Here is a 23,490-nt window from a genome sequence, read left to right on the forward strand (position 1 = left end):
ACTGCCATACGTGTTAATAATAAATAAATAAATAAAATCCCATTTTTACTTTCTTTAATGAAAAAGAAATCTATCTCCAATATACTTAAAAAATGTCTACCGTATTTATAAGAAACCTGACTGTATGCAGTGAACTTCCCCCTTCATTTTACTTGCTCTAACTGCTGTGGATAGACGGTCCCTAACTGCTCTGCAGGGAAACGATCATACTTTCAAACAGTCCCAGACCTCGAGCAGTTTTATTTGTTTCCATGTAAAGCAGCCGGCAACTGTGTAGAGATTTCTATCCGCAGACCCAGTGCAGTCTGCATATTCTGAATATTAATCAGTCTTGCTGTATCAGCTTCTATGGCAGAAATTATTTGACTTGTGTTGTTTTGATAATTTATGACGTTTCCTAAGTTTAGCCTCCCAATTGAAGCCTAGACCACAACGAGCATGTGCGTAGTCTTGGTCTTGCAAAGATGTTTAACATAGTTACAAGATGACAGCCCCGTGTCCAACTTTGAAAGCATAAATCATTTGTTTAATTAGGCCTCTGGTGCAGTAAGTTCATGTTTATGTTTCTAGCATTATTCTATTTTAGACTTTAGTTCCCATTTGAAGTATTTTAACGTCCCCTTTATTGATCAAATCAAATGTAGCCACTTTGCTTCTTTTCATAAGAAAGGAAGTAACGTGCATGTGTGTGTGCCAGCCAAATATCCTGCTGCCTGATCAGTTTGATCCCTCAGTTGCATCACCTTTTACACAGAGTTGTAATTCAGAGGTGTAACTACAGAGGAAGCAGAACCTGCAGTTGCAAGGGGGGCAGGACTGTAGGGGGCCCAGTAAAACCCTAATTAATGAACAGTTTCAATATTAGCAATTTCAGTCTTGGTAGAATAGGCCAACTAACCAATGTTTTTGGTCCCTAAACTGAATTTGCTATGAGGCCCAGTAACATCAAGTTATCCCACTGTTGTCATACTTACTGCGCCTTAACCAGATCTTTTTCTCTTCTCTCCAGCTCTGCTCGAGCCTTGTTCCTTTCCTCTTCTTCCATGTCAAGTTTTGCTTCAAGAGCTTTCCTTTCCTCGTCAATTCTAGCTTGCATCTCTGCCATCTTATCTGGGGAGCCTTTCTTTTTGCCTATGAGATATCAGTAACCATTTATTTCAGTAGCTCGGCACACGTTAAGACCACAAAGTGAGAATGTCGAGCAATTACTTAACACTTGTACTTAAGATTATCAGCTCCTACAACTGTGCAGCAATATTTATTTACACTTTAGGGGGAAAATATGCTCAGAGTTTTTCAATAGAAAGCAGATCCTGTAGTCACGGAAAATAATTACAGAGTGTGCATGCTGGCAGGATGCGGAAAAGGAACTGAAGAAAATATTAGTAAGCAGTTAATAAGCACTGAATACTTTAAGAAATAATTAGAAACACAACTGAGACAAAAAAAAGACAAAAAAAAGCAAAGAAACATTATTCATAAAGCTCTCGTTGCTTACAGTGATTGAGAGAAAACCCTTCACACCAACCTGCTTGCTCTGGCATTAAATGGATGATGCAATTAAATCACAGGTAAGCAGCATTGGTACAAAAACAGGGAAAAAAAAGAAAATTACATCACTCTATTATAATATTAATAAAGGTAAGTGTTAGGGTGTTTTCAAGGCAAAAGGTTAAGGTTTTAAATGTGCTTCTATTTAAGAAAGTATGTACCCCATACAGGTATAACCCATCATCCTGGTACCAGGCATATCTATACCATACCTCCCAACATTTTGGAAGTAAAAAGAGGGATACAAATTTTTTTTTTGCACATAGTACAGTGAAACATTTTGACCACGCCCTTTCTGTGACCACACCCCCTAATTACAATGTTCATTTTACAAAATTTGGCAGGTTATGAAAGTTTGAAAATAATTCTCCTTATCTAAACTGTTTTTTTGTGTCTCAAAATTGTTACAAAGTATCTTATTTGTACCTGTTAGCTGTTCTGGGCTCTCTGCTAAAAGCCAATTAAGTGAGAAACTTTGTTTCTTTTTCTGGCTGTTCAGTGCAGAGAAAATAGGGACTTTCCAGTACAAATGAGGGACTGCGGGTTGAACTGTCAAAAGAGGGACTGTCCCTCCAAAAAAGGGACAGTTGGGAGGTATGCTATACTAGATTTGCTTTCAGTCTGTATCTCTACACCAGATTCATTCAAGGGGTGCAATACCTTGCCAGTCTTTACTATTCAAGTACGGCAGATGGGGGTCTTAAGCTGGCCATAGACGCAAAAGTCCAATCGTACGAATCCTCGATTCGTACGATTTTCGGACCGTGTGTGAGTCCCGACATTTTTCATTCCATGGAGATCTTCGTTTGGTTGATCGGACAGGTTAAAAGATTTCTGTCGGCTGCCGATAATATCTCTGCATGTATTGCCGGCCTGACGATTTTCAGTGGGAGACTGTCACCAGTTTTTGTCGGACATAACTTTCGTATGATTGCTGTCAGGGGCAGAACATCGGCTGATCTGTTCTTTTACTACTTTATTTGATCTGGATGGTTAGTGGCAGGTCAGGAGATTGGGAAGTCCGATCGGCCGAGGATTTGAACGATCGGATCTTTGCGTCTATGGACAGCTTCAATGTTATCCCACAAGAGACAAATGTAACTGGCAATGTCAATCCTTATAGCAGCAGTTTTAAAAAGTAGCAGTTCAGGAAGCCTCATCATCAACTCTGTTACAATCTGAGCAATTAGACATTTTTCCAATAGAGAGCTGGGTCAGCCCTCTATTTGAACGTTACCCAGCCTGCAACAGATTGCTACCCTCACCCATTGCAAAACATGCAAGTGACATCATTAGAAGATGAGGAGAAGGCTGGAAGGAATATGGACGAGATGATTTTAAAAATGTGCCAGCTATGTATGCGCCCAATATGGGTAGCCTCAAGTGCCTGTTCCCTGCAGAACGTTGCTTCCGCGCATTCTCCTTTAAGTCAGATAGGAGCAAATGCTGACCATATGGGAAGGCCCACTTACAGATGCAGCCACTTTGGTTTGTCTGTTTGACACAGAATAACTAAACACAGATATCCCATTTATCTCATTTAACACAGAAAACTGTGTCACAACATCCCATCTAATTAAAGCATTCACCATTGTGAACAATGGTGCTTTGGTATGCTAATGAAAAGGTTAAATGCATTAAATGAGTTAAGATAACTTTAGATAACACAGTTTCTTCAATTAACTCTGAGTCATGACGCATTTAACTCACAAATCCAAGTGGCTTCATCTGTATCAAAGGTTGAATTTTGAATTCATGTGAATTTTTTTTTACTCTAATAAATTTGAATGTACTCAAAATTTGATTGGGAGGTTATTTAAGAAAAAAAATCAAATATCTAAAACTCGAACGAATATTATCAACCTGAAAACTCAAATCGTATTTGATTAAACTCAAACCTATTTTTAAAAAAAAAAAAAACTCTAATGTCAGGAAAACTATTAACATCTTCAAATGGGTCACTGGACGTCTCCCGTCGACTTATACATGAACTCAGCAGATTTTAGGTGGCGAATAGTCGATTTCTAATTATTCCCATGGTAAAGGTTTGATAAATCTTGAAATTCTAATTTGAATTGAGTTTGGATTATTCCCAATTCGAATTAGTGAGTTTTGATCACAAAAACAATTTAAAAAAAAATCGAATTTCCTATTCGACCCTTGCCTTGATAAATCTGCCCCGTATTGTATGTAGTGCAGTTAAATCACTATCTACTTCTTGTTCTTCCAGGCACATTCAAAACAAATCCGCAGACCACTGAAAGGCCCTTACTATAGTAAGCTGCTCCTTATCTAAAACACTAACAGGCTGCAGCTGGGGGGAAAAAAGGGGTTGGTTTATACAGAGGGCATGTCAGTGTATAGTGGCTTGCTTTGACTGTACTTGTACAAATCAGGAAGTAGATTCTATTTTAGGGTTGAGATTTTTGGCCCATTTGGTACAAAAACATGTTTCTTATAGTTTTTGAGATATTTATTGTTGAGGTTCTTCGACCAAACAATTGTTCCTTGCTTTAGACCAGTGGTCCCCAACCAATGGCTCATGAGCAACATGTTGGTCTCTGACCCCTTGGATGTTGCTCCCAGTGGCATCAAAGCAGATGCTTATATTTGAATTCCAGGCTTGGAGGTAAGTTTTGGTTGCATAAAAACCAGATGTACTGCCAATCAGAGCCTTCTGTAAGCTGGCGGTTCATATAGGGGCTACCAAATGGCCAATCACAGCACATATTAGGCACTCTCAGGGCCCTTTTGCATACTTATGTTGCTCTCCAACTTTTTTTTTACATTTGAATGTGGCTCATGAGTTAAAAAGGTTGGGGACCCCTGCTTTAGACAATAGCAGGGATCACTGGTTTGCCAGGTGAAAGATTGAGTAAAAACATATCCGTCATTTTCCTAGGACTGCTCAACATGAATCAGAGATCTGGAATGTGCAAGTGCCAACCAACCTGACTAAATAATGAACAGAAACAAAATATTGTGTCCTCCAAACCTTTAACAGATTTAAAGGAAAGGAAAGCTTCATTAAAAATGACAAAAAAAAAACCTGTTTCTGAGCAAGACAGGCACTCCAGATGGATTTGAGGGGGTTTATTGCAACATTAGGGTAAAAGCATCGTCTTACGCGTTTCGGGAAATAATCCCTTAATCATAGGCAAATGTTTATTTGGACCTGTATAACAGCTGGGACGCTGGTGACTGAGCACACGGAGTTCATGGAGCTGATTGGAGGGACATCGCGTGGTGGGGTGAGTCTTGAGCGGTCACATACTTATTGACTTCCTTGTATCTCTTTTACTCTAACATTTCTTGCAGTGATCAAAAAATCATTGCAAGGAGAGCATTCCAGGGATAAATTCCCATTGCATCAGTCCTCTCCATTCCGAAGCCTCCTGCATAAGGGATTCTTTATCATAGTGCAGTAGGTTTATTGACCTGGGTTATGAAGAAACTGAGCAGAATTTTTTATTGACCTGGGTTATGAAGGAACTGCAGAATTTCTGAGCCCAGAGCAGTATTTTCAGAGCTGTTGCAGAACCACCACTCCCTACAATGCCAGTTGCATCTCACTGAAGCAATCAGATATGGGCATGGCATGCTTAATTGTGTAGCCAAAAGCACGTTTGTCCACTGTGTATAGTCAGGGGAATTCTGTTCTATTGGCTACCTGAGGCAGCAGATCCAAGAACTCTCAGGGGCAGATTTATCAAAGGTCGAGGTGAAGTTTCGAATTGAAAAACTTCGAATTTTGAGCTATTTTTTGTGTACTTTGACTAGGTAATAGTCATACTTCGATTCGAATTTGAAAAAACGCCGAAATTCGAAGGTCGAATTTTTTTGAAGTACTGTCTCTTTAAAACTTCAACTTCGACCATTCACCACCTAAAAGCTGCCAAAGTGCTGTTTTAGGCTATGGGGGACCGCCTACAACCTGTATGGAGGCAATTGGGGGAGTTTGGGAGATCGAAGGTCGAAGTTAAAAAACTTCAAATCGATCATACGATTCGAAGTTGGCCGAATCGGCCCACTTTGACCCCAAAAAAACTTCGACCTCCATTCGATAGAAAAAGAATACAAAGAAAAGACATGAGCCTAAAGTAAAAAAGATAAGTTAAATGTGCAGAACATGTGACATGTTAAACTGGACATGTTATATTAACATTTTCAGGTAATTTAGAAAAAAAATATCCAGTTTAAAAAAACTTTCTCTACTGGTTGTAAATATTCAGAGGTGGAGAGAATGATAACAGCAAAAAAGAAAGATTTCTGAAAATACACATGCAGATAACAGGAATAATTTATCTTTGTAGGAGAGTTAGCACATCCTATTACAGTTGCTAAGCCATGCTCCTTAGACAAACCAGAATACAGGATCTCTCTCAAGTTACCACTATGTATAGGATACTAAAGCCACCGATTATATCAACTCCCTGGAGTTCCCTAGTAACTGAACTGACATTTTTAGGTTTCCAAAACCATAGATGTGAGTACCTTCAAAGTTAACCAGTAAGTAAAAAAATACAAAATGTTTATTTAGGACATATTAGAAAATGGCCTAACGTGTTTCGTGCCTTTTTTTTTTTTTTTGAGGGCCTGCTCCAAATGTTTTTTCATATTAGAAAATGGCCTAACGCGTTTCGTGCCTTTTGTATTGTATTACTTACTGGTTAATTTTTTGGAGGTACTCACATCTATGGTTTTGCTCTCATGCACATGCGCCCTTGGACTGGGGTGAACTGTGAGTATACCCTCCTGCCTATTTTACTCCCTTTTTCATTTATTGAAAGTGTTTTTACTTTAGTAGTGCTTTTGTTGCCTTTGCGCATCATTCCTTGAATTTTTTTGTTTCCCCCAAAAAGTAATATCTCTAGCTACTTAAAGGGATACTGTCATGGGAAAAAAATTTTCCCCCACAATGAATCAGTTAATAGTGCTAATCCAGCAGAATTCTGCACTGAAATCCATTTCTCAAAAGAGCAAACAGATTTTTTTATATTCAATTTTGAAATCTGACCTGGGGCTAGACATATTGTCAATTTCTCAGCTGCCCCAAGTCATGTGACTTGTGCTCTGAAACTTCAATCACTCTTTACTGCTGTACTGCAAGTTGGAGTGATATCACCCCCCTCCCTTTCCCCCCCAGCAGCCAAATAAAAGAACAATGGGAAGGTAACCAGATAGCAGCTCCCTAACACAAGATAACCGCTGCCTGGTAGATCTAAGAACAACACTCAATAGTAAAAACCCATGTCCCACTGAGACACATTCAGTTACATTGAGAAGGAAAAACAGCAGCCTGCCAGAAAGCATTTCTCTCCTAAAGTGAAGGCACAAGTCCCATGACCAGGGGCAGCTGGGAAATTAACAAAATGTCTAGCCCCATGTCAGATTTCAAAATTGAATATAAAAAAATCTGTTTGCTCTTTTGAGAAATGGATTTCAGTGCACAAGTCTGCTGGAGTAGCACTATTAACTGGTGCGTTTTGAAAAAAAAAACATGTTTTCCGATGACAGGATCCCTTTAATAATTCCATGCAAAAATAAAAATGACATTTCTCAACACCGAACTGACGTTCAAAATATGTCCAATCTGTCAGTTTCACACCTCAAAGTGAGGGGGTGCTACAAAGCAAATTGTGGCATAACTTTTTTTTTTACTAAGCATGAACAATATTATGTTCCTAAACCAAACAGTATTGCTGCATTAAAGGGGAACGATTGTGAAAATGAAAATTTAATATGTTTCATCATACTGAAATAAGAAACTTTGTAAATACAATCAATTAAATATTCCGTACGGTTTCTGAAAAAATCAAGTTTATCTTCCCTATCCTCTCTTCATGCAGCAGTTGGGTGTCAGATGAATGATCCAATATATCTTTTAAGGAGGCTCCTTTTGCCTAGAAGATGTATTAGATTATTTTTAAAATCACCAGAAATCCTGTCTCTCTACATGCAGAATTTGTGCAAATGGCACTTATTTTGTTAGATTTTGTTTGTACTGGAATCAGTTAATTCAGTGAGCTCTAAATCATCCGCTAGGAAAGGAATCACCCCTATAAAGCTGGCCATAGATGTAAAGATCTTTAAAAGATCTTTTCTTTATCGTGAGAACAGGATTATTTCGAAATGATTGTTTAAATGTACGATGTGTATATCAACTAAAAAGACCATTTCAGGCAATATTGCCAGCAAAACTGAAGGGGAGCTGCCTGCTTTGCCCTGCAAACATAGATAGATTGCACTGGGACCGATAAAGATTTTTAACGTTGCCGATCAATTTTATGACAGATGTTGGACGAAAAATCGTTCGAATCCCACCAACTTCACTATAATTTGACGAATTGGTCAGATTTTGCTAAAATCGGTCTTTGAGCAAAGAAAAATCTTTGCGTCTATGGGGACCTTAAGATATATTGGATCATTCATCTGACACCCAACTCCTGCATGAAGACAGAAGGAAGAGAAACAGATGCTGAGAGACAAATAGTGAACAAAAACTTGATTATTTCAGAATCAGTGCAAAATTGATTGTATTTAGAAAGTTTCTTATTTCAGCATGCTGAAGCTTATATTAAATTTTCTCAGTAGTTCTCCTTTAAGCAAATTTTCGTAAGGGAAAATTTTGCTTGCAATGTAACAGATATCAGCCCCTTGTCTTCGGCAGCAAAGAAGCCATAGGGTGCCAGTGTAAAAGGAAAACATGCAATGGGATATTCCTACAGCCACATAGTTCACATTGCAGGCAAAAGGGGAGCGTGGGAGGTAGTTTCTTACACAGCCAATGAGATGCCACTCACTAGGTAAGCATTTATCCACTGGTCTCTCTATCACTGTGGAGTCTGAACTGCTACTGCTGCTGCTACTGCCTGGAAAAAGAGATGGCCCCAGAAAATAGCATGGAAAACACAAGTCATGAGAAGAGAGTCAAGATGGGAAAACTAAGTTTGCACCTTCTGTGTAACATCCAATGGAAACATACTATTTAATGATCTTATGTTACACAAACTAGATCATGCAAAATAATAGCGACGTGAAGAAGTTCTCAGCAGCAAACCAGAGCTGATGACATATGATTTGCCTTTTTCTCATTAAAGGGTTGCTTTAGAGTAGGGCTTTCTTCTGACATAAGGAATACAAGATGCCATTAACATTATGAATTGAGCACATAATATAATGCACAATGCCGTAGAAACTGTTCCGACTCTTGACCAGTTTTCTCATTTCCCTGCATAGCAAACGGACATTGTTTTAAGAATTCAATCCGCACAGGTTAATATTTTGTTGAGCCACGTTTGTATAAAGGTTAAGCATGTAACAGTTTTGAACACAGTTCAGGAGTGATATTGTCTCATTGTTCCAGCAGATTTGATCCAGGTTGTTCATATAAATTGTGTACATCTCAGTTTTAAATAGTGCCAGTTTCTTAAAGGAGAATTCAAACCTTTAAATAAAAAACCGTACCCCCCTTCCCTCCTCCCCCCAGTCTAACTGCCCCCCCCGGGGAAATGCCCCATAATTTATACTTACACCTCGGGGCAGATTCAGGCAGCAGAGTTAAGCGCAGCCATCTTCGGGTCCGGTGTTTCTGCAATTAATGTGCGTTTCGGCGCATACGCAGTTGTCGCAAACTGGCAAATTGCTCCAACTGCGCATGCACCAACATGCCGAAGTCCCACTCAGCTTGCCGAAGACCCAGAAGATGGCTGCATGCCAGAATCTGTGCCAAGGGGTAAGTATAAAGTATGGGGAATTTCCCCGGGGGGCAGTTAGGCTGGGGGGAGGAGGGAGGGGGGTCTCCGTGGTTGAGTCCTGCACGGGTCCATTTTTTGGAACCCGTACCGGCAACCTGCAACCCAGACCCGCATTCTTACCCGCTTGGACCCACTACCCGACCCGCAAGTACCTTATCCGCAACCCCGACCCACTGACCATCAGGAGTCAGGAAGTGCTGTCATTGTAAACCGGAAGTGACATCATCGAAAGTAGGCATGGTCAGAAAAAAGGGAGTAAAACAGTGAGTGTTGTCATTGTAAACTGGAAGTGACATCATCGGAAGTAGGCATGATCAGAAAAAAGGAGTAAAAATCGCTATTGAGAAGACCCACGGCCCGACCCGCAAACCTGCAGAACCGCGTCTATACCGTCACCCGGAACTTCTACCTGCAGGATACCGCAGGTTTTTGTGGGTAACCCGCAGGTGCCCGACCCGCTGCAGGACTCTACTCTATGGGGTGGTGGGTACAGGATTTTTCTTAAAGGGTTGAATTCTCCTTTAACTGGACTGGCTCTGACTAGGCCATTGTTGGACATTCATTTTGGTTCTTGAGCCAATCCAGTGTTACTTTGTCTTATGTTCAGGATCACTGGCCTGCTCACAAGCTTTGGCTTACTGTATACACAATCTTTTGCACCATACAGGTTTTCTTTTCTTTATAAAGATAGCCTTAACCTGCTGAATAAACGCAGACCCACATGATTCTACCATGGCCATACTTCATTGTAGGTATAGTGATGTAGAGTGGTGGTAGTATCATTCTATTGGTCTGCTTTTCATCAGCAGGACTAGCAATCTGGGGAGAGAGGGATGGATAGTGAAGAATGCAAAAGAAATACATCAAAATCCAAAGCTTCACCAAAAATTCATCTTTCAACAGCACAACAATCCCAAACGCTCGGCCAGGAACAAAATGGCGTATGTACTATACTTCAAAGGCCCATCCAAAAGGCCCACTGAGTTGCAAAAGTGTCATGTGAGTAAATCGGTCTAAAGAAAAGCTGGTATTCATTGCAAAATATTAGGTATGGGACCTGTTAAACAGAATGTTCTGGACCTGGGGCTTTCCGGATAAGGGATCTTTCTGTAATTTGGATCCCCATGACTTAAAGGACATCTAAAGCCTAAATTTTCATACCATGTATACATGTCAGGCACATCTCCCCCACCCAAATGCCATTATTTGCATTATACCTGGGGTGTTCCGTATCTTTCCATAATTTGTATCTTCATACCTTAAGGCTATTAGAAAATAATTTAAAAATTAAATAAACCCAATAAGCTGATTTTGCTTCCAATAAGGGTTAATTATATCTTAGTTGGGATCAAGTATAAAGTCACTGTGTTAGCATTACAGAGAAAAGGGAAATTATTTTTTAAAATTTGTATTATTTGATTATAATGGAGTCTATGGGAGACAGCCTTTCTTTAATTCTGAGCTTTCTGCATAATGGGTTTCCAGATAACAGATCCCATACCTGTACTTTGAAATTAAAATATCACAGAGAACAAAGTTTCAGTATAGGATTTTTCAGGAAAAAAAAGAGAGAGAATTGGTTAAGGGCATAAATATTAAATACTGAACTGTAAATGGACACACATGCCATGGCTCTAGTAAAACTGAAATGGGGAATTTTGCAGTAAAGTAAACTTTTAGTAAGCACACTCTTCGTTAATTTGCATTTCCACTCATACGTTCGGCTTCTCTGCAGACTGGGGAGAGCTTATCACCAGGTACCAATTTTAATGCCAGAACAGAAAACCAAAAGTAATTCACCTTCTGTTTGCTAAGTTGGAGTCCCTAGTAATTTGGAAAGGGGCAGCACAAAGAGGAAGTCCACAAGCATTAAATAACAACTAATTTCAATGTTCTCTTTAAATCTGCACTCTTTCTATATTAAATCTTTTGCAAAATTTTTTTTTTATATTTTATAAAATCAGACTTTTAAAAAATCACAAATTTTTCAGGATTTATTAAACCCAGAGGATGGAAAAGTCATAATCTGAAAATCTGGCATCTCAGACCTGTCAAGGTTACATATAAGTCAATAGGAGAAGTCCCAATGATTTTTTAATGTGCGCTGGGTTTCGTGCAACGCCCCGAAGTTTTCGGGTGGAAAAAATCGTATGGAAAAATCTGAAAAAATTGTGAAAATCTCATATTTTTTCCCCTCAAAACAAATTTTCGGGAAAATGTAATAGTAAATAAGCGTAAAAAACCCGAGCAGATATGATCAGGGTTTGTAGCAGAAAATAATGAGATAAATTCGGACTTTGATAAATAACCCCCTAAATGTTTTCATGGTCCATGGCAGAATGAAAAGCAGCCTAATCCTTCCATGGAGATTTCCTTCCGATGAACCTGAGACATGCCTTTGGCAGACACTACACACTCAGTTTGGGAAACGGCTGCAAGGGTCAGTTTTTAATACTTCGCATGTTTTTATTGACTGCAAAACTACTAGTAAATGCAGGGTGTAGTTAGCCTTGCATTGTACACGTAGCTTTTAATTTTTTACATTTAAAAAAGTTGGTTTCTAGTTTACCCCTTCGCTTTTTTTTCTTTTCTCCATCTTCTCCGATTTCTCCGTCTTCATCATCATCCTCCTCAGTGCCACTGTCATCAGAACCAGAAACATCTTCTCCTAGAAGAAGAGAATACATAAGAAGTTTGCTTCTAGCGTATCTACTCTTAAGTTGTCATGTATTAAGACCCTCAGACCAGTGACTATGACACATAAGATGCCTTTTGATCTCGACTGTTGAGAAGCAGTGATCAAAACACCATGGGATCACCACAGGTTTCAACTTGCAACACAAGCAGTGATCAAGATGCCTTAGGGCAGGGGCACACGGGCAGATTCGGGGAGATTTAGTTGCCTGGCGACTAATCGCCTCATCTTTGGGGCGACAATCTCCCCGAACTGCCTAACCCCTGCTAAAATGAAAAATCACCTGTGCCAATGCACTTGCAGCGATCCGATTTCTGAAGTCGCCCGAAGTTTCCTCGTGAGGCAACTTCGCAAATTGAAGCGCCGCGAGTGCCATTGCTCTGGCGTTTTCTCATTATAGCAGGCGGAAGGCAGTTCGGGGAGATTGTCGCGCCGCAGAAGAGGCGATTAGTCTCCAGGTGACTAAATCTCCCCAAATCTGCCCGTGTGCCCCTGCCCTTATGCACCACAGCAATGTTCCACCTTACCTTGCTCCAACTTCTTTTTGAGATCTTCAATTTCTTTTTGAAACTGTCGTAGCAACGCATCCTTGGGGTCTTCATTAATTCTAGCTTTATTTTTTATATTTTTGGCTCTGTTTGCATATCTTAATGTACTGATTGTCTCATCGTAGTTGTAATCTGCAGGGCCGATATTTGCACACTGAAATATAAGAACACACAACACATAATAGATTATATTAATAAATCAATTTTATAATACATACATTTCCTGGGTACATCTACAATTTAATTTTCCTTTAGTAAAGTTAAATGATACATTTTGAAACTTTTTTAGCTTCAGAACAAAAACAGGACCAGTCTAACTTGCTTCCCATTATAAACAGAGGGACAGCTGCACTGTGAACCTGGTTAAGACCTTCCAGGCTTCCATATTTTACTACAAAAATAAAGACAACCCCTACATTTAGGGAGTTATTTATCAAAATCCTAATTTATGTTATTATTTTCTGAAATATACTCCAACCAAATACGCATGGGTTATTTCCCCGTTATTTATCAATACATTTTCCCAAAAAATTCCAGTTAAGAAAAAACTCAGAAAAAAATCGTATGAAAATTCAAATCGTACGAATTTTTCGCTCGAAAGATTAGATTTTTTGCATGAAATCCAGCTCAGATTAGGATATCTTCGGGACTACTTCCATTGAATTATATACAACCTATGGAGGTCTGTGATGCCGGATTTTCGGATTCACAATTTTTCCATCCTCGGGGTATAATACATCATTTTTTTCACTAAAAATTCAGATTTTTTCAAGTTTTTGGCATTCAGACTTTAATAAATAACCCCCATGCAGTGCATTGTAAAGGCATTCAGACCCATTACCGCATCTCGTTTTACTGAACAATAAATCTTATAATAAAATGCAGCATACAGTTGAAAGCAAAACTTAACCAGATGATATATTTAAGTTATTTTGTGAAAAAAGCAGCAAACAACTACTGCAGGAATGAATGTTCCTCTTGTCCAGTGAAAAACTCTGTATCTCTGCATTAACATATGCAAATACACACTGATTTCTGCAGTAATTGTTTCCTACATATTAACTAGATCAGAAAATGAACTAAATATGTAATTTGGCAAGGGATGCCCAAACTTTTCAACTGTATGTATATAAGTGATATTTTTATGTCAAACAATCCAAACTTTAAATTTGTCTTTTAAATGTGACTTTTTTTTTTCCATTCGAACAATAAGAATTAAAATGCTGTTTACAAATCTATTTAATGAACACAATTTAATATTTTGCAGGTGTGCTGAAGTAGAGCATAAAACTTTAAGCTCTGCGGTGCTGGGGCCTACTGTATCTCATACAACAGGGCACTTAAAGGAACAGTAACACCAAAAAAAAAATGAATATGTTTTAAAGGAATGAAACTATAATGTCCTGTTGCCCTGCACTGCTAAAACTGGTGTGTTTGCTTCAGAAACTCTCCTATAGTTTATATAAACAAGCTGCTGTGTGGCCATGAGGGCAGCCATTCAAGCACAGGGTACAGATTAGATCATTTCTGAAGAATCCCCTGTATACTACAGAGCGTATCTGTTATCTGCTGTGTATCCTGTGCCTTTTCTCCTTTTTCAGTTTTGAATGGCTGCCCCCATGGCTACACAGTAGCTTCTTGTTATGAACTATAGTAGTGTTTCTGAAGCAAACACACCAGTTTTACCAATGCAGGGCAACAATACATTATATTTTCATTACTTTAAAAAATGTCATTTGTTGGTGTTACTGTTCCTTTAATCTCTGTGAATTTACACATATTTATGGTATGCCTTATAATACTAGTCCTCCCTGTTTGTACTTTTGTACATTGTAAGACTGTACAGTGCTGTGTATCCTGTAGAGCTTTATAAATAAAGTTATACATACATAGATACTTCAGTGTTAAGTGTGGGTCCAGTATATTATTAGCTCTGCTTAAAGGGCCAGTAACATCAATTTTTTTTAAAAATGTTGGTAGTAAAGAATGAAAAAAAAACCCCACAAGGACAAATTAAACTTTTAAATCGCTAAGTCTTTATTAAGAAATAGCTTACCGAAACTCTGCTTGCGCTCCTCTTCAGAAAAGGTGATCCGGCGATCCATTGTGCAGCGCTTGATTTCTCCTCCCTCATTTCCTTATAGGAGATAGCCAGGGAGGAGAAATCGAGCGCTGAATGATGGATCGTTGCCGTGTCGCCTTTTCTGAAGAGTAGCGCAAGTTTTGGAAAGTTATTTCTTAATAAAAACTTAGCGATTTAAAAGTTTAATTTGTCCTTGTGTTTTTTTTCCATTCTATACTAAAGAATTTAAAAAAAAAAAAAAAAAAAAAAAAAATTTATGTTACTGATCCTTTAACATTGGTATATGGGATAATGACAAATGTTTTTACAAAGATACATTTACATGTTTTATAAGCCTCTAGGGCTGGCACCTCTACACAAAACAGCAAGCAACTCTTACCATCATGGTCTTTGAGTTTCCACCTAGTGAATCCTGAAGCAGCCGAGTTAGTTTGGAATTCCTGTAGGGCACATGAGTGCTCTTCCCGTCAACTAAAGCAGAGATGACATTACCCAGGGTTGAAAGGGAAAGATTTATCTTTGTGGCTTCCTTAAGTCTCTGTCCAGTTGCCCCTGTTTTTGATTGTCGTTCTGAACCCTGCAAAAATCAGGCAAAGAAGAATATTGCGCAACAGCCATTTAACATGCTACGGTAATTACAGTATGCACATACAATTGTGCAAAGGGGCACAATGTCAACTACACACTGCTTCAAGCTATATTTGTAAAAAACGATGAGATTTTATTAAAAACATAATTTAATGACAAAAAGTCTAACCAGCTTTAAAAGGGGTCTATGTTATTAACTATGCCGTTTCATTTTACTCCTCTATTACAGAACTTTAACTGCTATGACCATTTTACTGCTATGATTTATCATTCAAAATGATTGTTTGCTTAGCTAGGAATGGTCAAATTTACAATTCAGTCAAATATTTAAAGCAGTGTTACACTTTGCATTTTTGCAAAAAAATAAATAAATAAAATAAAAAATACAGTATTGATGTATAAGCCAAGTATAACAATGCACTTAGGGGCAGATTATTCAATTATATTATTTCAGTTGGGCGTTTTGAATTCGAATTTCACCGGTTTTTCAATTCGAAATTTGACCCTTTAATAAATCTGCCCCTTGGTGTTCAGCTGAACTACATTAAAGTTGTTAATGTCGTGATTTTACAGCTCTGAACAGATGAAAGCAATACTTTTTGCTTCACTTAATCTGAACCCCATTTTGCATATTCAAATTTAGGTAAAAGCAAAAATACTTTAAGATAAAATTTAATATGCTAATAAGGGCTCAGATTCTGTTCACAATTCGGTCAGATCTTTTGTGGACAAGTTCTTTGAATCCAAAAAATTATAGATCTGGCGCAACCCTTATTTACATTATAATTTTCTATTTAGGTACAATCTCATTTATGATCTAGTCGGTTGTTCGGTCCACTGCCTTGTTGCTGTGCATTGATCGAAACAGCAGTTTATACTAAACTGTAGTTTTAGGTTACACTTCTTAAAATTCATTAACTCAAATATGTCACTATGGGACCCAGAAAAATTGGGTGCAGTTAGAAACCGACTTACTTGAAGGTTATGATTCAGACAAGCTTTGATTTTATTTTTGATTTACTTACTGCCAAATCTACAAGGTGAAGCTTTCCCATGCGAACATGAATGTTTCCATCTGCCCCTTTCTCACTGCATTCGACAGTAATTGTAAAGATAGCATGGGATCGAGAACTGTGTTCATTCATATTAGTGGCACCAACAGACCCTTGGGATAAAACACGAGAATCCTTCATTACTGATTAGTTACAAAATATCCATTTTTATAACTTACTGATATGCCTTATACTAGACAGCAGTACATCTGAATGGTAGCATGTTAGGGATAAAGTTCTGTCACAGTGGAACTTATTTACATCTTGTTATTAAAATTCAGAGTAAAGAACAGCAAAGACTCTGCTCTGACTCTGCTCAGATGCTGCTCAGCCTTCCAACCCAATCCAGTCTGTAAGTAAATTGCAACTGGTACCAAAGTGATGCTCTGAATGAGTGGGTAGCATGTTAGGGATAAAGTTCTGGTACAGTGGAACTCATTTACATATTGTTATTAAAGTTCAGAGTAAAGAACAGCAAAGACTCTGCTCAGACGCTGCTCAGACGCAGCTCAGACGCAGCTCAGCCCTCTAACCCTGTTCAGTCTGTAAGTAAGTTGCAACTGCTACCAAAGTGATGCTCTGAATGAGTGGAAGCATGTTAGGGATAAAGTTCTGGCACAGTGGAACTCATTTACATATTGTTATTAAAATTCAGAGTAAAGAACAGCAAAGACTCTGCTCTGACTCTGCTCAGATGCTGCTCAGACTCTACTCAACCTCCCAACCCAGTCCAGTCTGTAAGTGAGTTGCAACTGCTACCAAATTGATGCTCTGAATGAGTGGAAGCATGTTAGGGATAAAGTTCTGGCACAGTGGAACTCATTTACATTTTGTTATTCTTCTTAGCAGTAAGAAACCATTAAAAGCTACAGCAAGAGAGAAATCTACCAAAAGCAAGAATCAGGTAAGCTGTAATCTACATTACATTCCTGTTTAGTGATGGGTCAATTTGCACCGTTTCGCTTCGCCGAAAAATTTGCGAATTTCGCGCGTTTTTGACCCCGGCGCCCGTTTTTGACGCCGGCGTCCGTTTTTTCGGAAACTTTTTTTTTGACGCCGGCGAATTTTTGCCGCGAATTTTCGCCAGCGTTTCGCGAATCGCGCAAATTTGCTGCGAATTCGCGCCTGGCGAATAAATTCGCCCATCACTATTCCTGTTCATTACTAGGAAAAAGACTTCAACTGCGATTTTCCCAAAAACATGGAAAAAGGATACATACATGCTTATTTTTAGACACAGTATAATTAGAATGCCAGCATTATAACAATGTTTCAATTGGCCAGTAGACTTACGATTTTTGTGTCCTAAGGTCATGATTCTGTCCATGTCATCTGCATTGTTTACAACATAACCAGACAAGTCCTTAATGTAAACTCCAACATCGGGTCTCTCTTTCACCTGGAAAACACATGAGTTTTAGAAACATCATTACTTTTTTATAATCTTGTAAAGAGTATAGTTGTAACAGCAGTTGAAGGGGTGGTTCGCCTTTAAGTTAAAGGAACAGTAACACCAAAAAATTAAAATGTTTTAAAATAATGAATATATCATGTACTGTTGCCCCACAATGGTAAAACTGGTGTGTTTGCTTCAGAAACACTACTATAGTTCATATGAACAAGCTGCTGTGTAGCAAAGGTGGAAATTGAAAAAAGGCTATATGGAACAGGTTAACAGGTGCATAACAGATAACACCATTATGTTCTACAGAGCTTATCTGCTGTGTAACCTGAGCCTTCTCTCTTTTGAATGGCTGTCCCCATTGCTACACAGCAGCTTATTTATATAAACAATAGTAGTGTTTCTGAAGAAAACACACCAGTTTTACCAGTGCAGGGCAACACTGCATTCTATTTGTATTACTTTAAAACACTTTCATTTTTTGATATTACTGTTCCTTTAACTTTTAGTATGTTAAAAAATGACTAATTCTAAGCAACTTTTCAATTGCCCTTCATTTTTTCTTTTTTATAGCTTTTAAATTATTTGCCTTAGTATTTTGATTGTTTACAGCTTTCAAAAGGGGGTCACTGACCCCACCTAAAAAACAAATCCTCTGTAAGGCTACAAATGTATAGTATAGTAAGTTACTGGTTGCTAGTGTAACTTGGACACTAGCAGCCAGATTGATGAAATCGCAAACTATAGAGCTGCTGAATAAAAAGCCAAATAACTCAAAAACCACAAATAATAAAAAATGAAAACCAATTGCAAATTGTCTCAGAATATCACTCACTCTACATTATACTAAAAGGTAATTTAAAACACTGTGACAATCCCCAAGCCTTCTGGGAGACTGAAATCAGTATCTGTCTGGCTGTTTATGCTGCTCTGCTGGGACCTAGGTCCAATGATCAGATCATAATAAGGGCTACAGATATTATTTGGGAGAGAACAGCATCAATGAGCTGTTGTTGTCTGGCCGAATGTGACTTTCAAACCTGACTGATTTTGGGGCAGACCAATAAACGGGCAAATAAATTGCAGAACATATTGGCCTGTGTATGGACAGCTTTATGTTATGTTACTGAAAATATTAATAAATGCATATTGGAAAGTTGCTTAGGATTAAAAAAAATTTCATTACACAAAAATATTTTTTGGGTGAACAACAGTTTTGTCATATATGGTATTTCTTGTACATATAACTTACAGTATATTGCTTACAGTAGCCATACTGAGGCAGACAGTATTCTGATCATTCAGGTCACAGGCTGAACAGAAAATATACCATACAAAGAGCTATATCCTCTGTATGAACATCTTTGCATCAAAACCCAAACAAATCTTTAAAATTGGTGTTTAGAGGGATACTGTCATGTGTTTTTCAAAACACATCAGTTAATAGTGCTGCTCCAGCAGACTTGTGCACTGAAATCCATTTTTCAAAAAAGCAAACTGATTTTTTCATATTTAGTTTGAAATCTGATATGGGGCTAGACATATTGTCAGTTTCCCAGGTGCCCCTAGTCACGTGACTTGTGCTCTGATAAACTTCAGTCTCTCTTTACTGCAAATTGGAGTGATATCAACCCCCTTTCTTCTCCCCTTGAGCAGCCTAAGAACAGAACAATGAAGAAATTACCATCAGCACACTGTTAACATTTCGGTAGGCCCGAAACGTTGCCTTTTTGTATGCTATGGGCTGAATAAATTCTTCACTGAGCACTATTGCAAATTTAACAATGTGCTGCTGGTAATTTCTTCAATGCATTTATGTGAGCCTATGACAGGATTGGGTTTTCCGGTACAGCACCTGACACAACAAAAGTTTTTTATTTTGGGAGTTGAGCGCTCCACATTTGTGACTGTGTAACAACAGCACAATGGGAAGGTAACCAGATAACAGCTCCTGGTAGCTATAAGAACAACACGCAATAGTAAAATCCAAGTCCCATTGCAACACATTCAGTTACACGAAGTAGGAGAAGCAATAACCTGTCAGAAAGCAGTTCCATCCTAAAGTGCTGGGTCTTTCTGAAAGCACAGGCAAAACCAGGCAAAATGACCTAAGATGGTTGCCTACACAAACAACTAAAAAAAAATACACTTGCTGGAATGAAATTTTACACAGTAGAGTGAATTATTTTCATTGTAAACAGTGTAATTTAGAGATAAAAACGACACCATAAAAATCATGACAGAATCCAATTAAGTACTAAACAAAACTGCAATACTGGAAACTGGTACAAAGGCTTCCTACCTCCAGCCTCTGGGTCTGATCCTTCCCAAGCAAGTCTTTTACTTCTTCATTATAAATTTCCAGATAAGAGACACGCACCAAAAATCTGTAATGGAAATTGAAAAAAAGGTAAAAAGAACAAAAATACACTTTATGATGATGATGATAACAGATTTTTTCTGCGCTCAACTAGGATTTAGCCCACACTCATGTTTGTAAAATGTTCATAATGGTTTTGCAGCATTTTAAGTGACCACTTCAAGGTCAGTAGGGGAAAGTGTCTGTATATGGAAAATGTTGTCCTGACTTACCGTGTATCCCCTTCAGCTTTAGCTATATGTCCAAATACATGAGCAAAGGAATTAGGAATGATCCCTCTGAGTTCTGGTACTGCCCGGACTCCTTCCATAGTAAATGTTTTGCCTGTTCCAGTCTGTCCATAGGCAAATATAGTGCCTGGAATAACAATGCAGAATTTAAAGAAAACTTTTAGCATGTAATGATCAGTGAAAAAAGGTGAAGGTGTTGTTTACATAAACGATTATAAAGATAGTGCAGGCATGCCACTGAAGAAGATCACCTCCCTCCCTCCTTCAATGAGGCAATGATCGTGGTCATTCCGAAATAAGGACCCTCTTAATTGTGGGTCCTATCATCCTATTTCCCTGCTAAACACAGATGCCAAGATATTGCCTAAGATCCTGGCCAACAGACTAAAGCAAACGATAGAGGAAATAGTTGAACCAGACCAAACTGGATTCATGCCAAATAGATCTACTGTACCAATTTGAATATTTGCAGACTATTTACAAATTTACATGTCACACATAGTAACCATGGCTCACGAAAAGTAGTGTCACTGGACGCAGCTATAGCATTTGACTCTATAGAATTGCCATACCTCTGAGAAATCTTGAGGAGATTTGGCTTGGGGGACCAATTCATTAGCTGGGTGAGACTACTATACAAACAACCAGTAGCAAGAGCCAGCTCCAAAGGCCTCCTATCAGCTACATTTAACCTATATAGGGGCACTCGACAGGGATGCCCATTATCACCATTCCTCTTTGCCTTGGCGGTGGAGCTCCTGGGCGTCCTGGTCCGCCAGGCAAATAAGATCACAGGACTCCACCTGGGGAGAGTGGAAGATCGCATTTCTCTCTATACGGACGACATACTGTTATATCTGGATAACCCAGGCAACTCCCTCCAGGCGGTCCTAAATATAGTGGATCACTTTGGATGATTTTCAGGACTCAAAATCAACTGGGGGAAATCAAGCATACTACCTATCGATGCCAACATTAATCCCGACTTATTCCCTCCCACCCCTCTGGTCTGGGTAGACCCGTTTAAATACCTTGGCATTGTGGTGCATAGGAATTTAGACGCCTTTATACCCTCTAATCTCAACCCAATCCTCTCCACCATTAAGGACAAACTGAAAGTGTGGGCTAACCTGCCCATTTCTATCTGGGGCATGATTAATCTTCTAAAAATATTGATATTTCTCCCCAAGTTCCTCTACATCTTCCACAGCTCCCCTGTTCCTATCCCCTGTTCCTTCTTTACCTCTATCGATATGGCCCAAACAGTGTTTCTCAGGGCAAACAAGCCCCCCAGATTTGCTACAGCCAAACTGCGGGCTCCTGTTAGCGAAGGGGGATTGGGCCTCCCACACTGGTATTTTTACTCTTTGGCAGCCCAGATCTATACACTGGTGGCTTAATCCGGATCCATACAATCCGAACTTCCCACTACAAGCCACTTTAGTGAGCTCACTAAAGTCACTATCCTATATTCCATTCCACAAAGTTTGCGATCTATACACAACCCACCCAGTTATAATCAAACCATACAAAGAGTGGATGGCAGCACTCAAAATTTGCAACCTAGCAATACCCCTTCGGTCGCCTCATCTACCCCTATGGGGAAATTCCTTCCTCCCACATATACAACACATAGCGGAGTAAAAAATATGGCCTCAATGGGGCCTACGTTCACTAGGGGATTTAGTTAAGGATGGAGTGGTATTCCCCAGGACTGAATTCAATCATGTCCAAACACAGGAGCCTCTCCCTTGGTTCTCCTATTTCCAACTTAGGCAGGCCACCAATACCCAATTTCAAGGGAGCGCTATAAACCCTGCAGCCTCTAAGATAGAGTTAGCCCTTAGAGCCCCGACTGCCAAGAAACGTATCAACGGGCTGTACTCACTTCTCCTCGCTACCATTAAGCCTCCATTTAACGCAGCGGGTACAGCCTGGAGCAGAGACATCCCAGGGTTGGAGGAGGAGGACTGGGAGGAGGCGACTGACAGGGCCTATGACTACCTCGTCTCAACCAGAGACAGACTAATCCAGTTCAAAATCGTACATAGGCTCCACTCGATTCACCACAGTGTCCTAAGTGTAGAGCCCCAGCAGCATCATACCTACATCTTATCTGGTCATGTCCCTGACTCCAAGCCTTCGGGTCTTAGGTTCTTAACTACATTCAGGATAAAACAGCACTACCTAAATTAATGACCCCTAAGGTGTGCATTCTTGGTGTAATAGACGAGGTCACCCCTAGTGCGGCCATGAGAATACTCTTCCGTACACTACTATTTTATGCCAGGAAATGCGTCCTCCTGAATTGGATGTCTCCCCGACCCTCCACGTTTAACTAAACCAAAGTGTATACCAATGTGCAGGATTCATATGTATTGCATGCTCATGCTGTACTGTGATAAACAATAAGATGGAACCAGACATAGTATAATGTTTGTTTGTTTATGGTTATAAAATGTGAAATAAAAACCTTTTAAAAAAATAAAGATAGTGCAGGCTTGATCATGTCTTACTGTATATAATAACTTAATTTATACTCCTCTATTATTGAAGTTAAAATGTAATCTACAGCACTTCTTAACTGTATAAAAAGTATAACCCCTGTGTCAGTTGGCTTGGCATTTAGTTTCCTCATGAACACTACGGATATAGAGATCAATATCACCAGGGCCAACTAGAAATTTCAACTACTGATGCGATAATGGCGGAGCTCACCCAGTGCCGCCCGACCTCCTGTTTGATCGCAGCTCTCGCGATACCCCGGTCACTCCTTGCCGGTCAATACATGAATCCACTGATACGCTGCGGAGCGCTGATCAAAGATTGTTCAGGAGTCTGGTGCTTGTAACATCAAATTTACGGCTTTATTCAAATGCTTGTGAAGATTACATACTCCCTCCGATGTAATCTTCACAAGCGTTTGAATAAAGCGGTAAATTTGATGTTACAAGCACCAGACTCCTGAGCAATCTTTGATCAGCGCTCCGCAGCGTATCAGTGGATTCAAGAAGAAATTTGCAGAAGAATCCAGGGGTTCATGACACCATGTACAGTGAAGCATTGCTGTCTGCATACACAGAGGCCTTCTCAATCTATATACTTAAAGGAATTGTTCAGTGTAAAAATAAAAACTGGGTAAATAGATAGGCTGTGCAAAATAAAAAATGTTTCTAATATAGTTCGTTAGGCAAAAATGTAATG

At 39.1% G+C, this 23,490-nt stretch overlaps 1 protein-coding gene across 4 annotated transcripts in view; it reads right to left on the reverse strand.

Annotated features, from left to right (window-relative positions):
• kif3a.S (kinesin family member 3A S homeolog) overlaps positions 1 to 23,490 on the reverse strand; it is a 44,635-nt gene that overhangs the window by 13,050 nt on the left and 8,095 nt on the right. Inside the window, exons 3-12 of one of the 4 annotated variants that reach the window (XM_018256178.2) lie at positions 20,269 to 20,413; positions 19,979 to 20,063; positions 17,568 to 17,673; positions 16,248 to 16,387; positions 15,014 to 15,211; positions 12,531 to 12,705; positions 11,878 to 11,976; positions 8,355 to 8,423; positions 1,529 to 1,537; positions 975 to 1,131 (exon numbers count right to left, since the gene is read on the reverse strand). In XM_018256178.2, the coding sequence (XP_018111667.1) occupies positions 975 to 1,131; positions 1,529 to 1,537; positions 8,355 to 8,423; positions 11,878 to 11,976; positions 12,531 to 12,705; positions 15,014 to 15,211; positions 16,248 to 16,387; positions 17,568 to 17,673; positions 19,979 to 20,063; positions 20,269 to 20,413 (1,183 nt within the window). The remainder of the gene's footprint in view (positions 1 to 974; positions 1,132 to 1,528; positions 1,538 to 8,354; positions 8,424 to 11,877; positions 11,977 to 12,530; positions 12,706 to 15,013; positions 15,212 to 16,247; positions 16,388 to 17,567; positions 17,674 to 19,978; positions 20,064 to 20,268; positions 20,414 to 23,490) is intronic. The other 3 variants (XM_041588730.1, XM_041588731.1, XM_018256177.2) reach the window with 3 other exon arrangements.

This window comes from Xenopus laevis, chromosome 3S (assembly GCF_017654675.1).
Source record: "Xenopus laevis strain J_2021 chromosome 3S, Xenopus_laevis_v10.1, whole genome shotgun sequence".
In the NCBI taxonomy this organism is placed as follows: Eukaryota; Metazoa; Chordata; class Amphibia; order Anura; family Pipidae; genus Xenopus; species Xenopus laevis.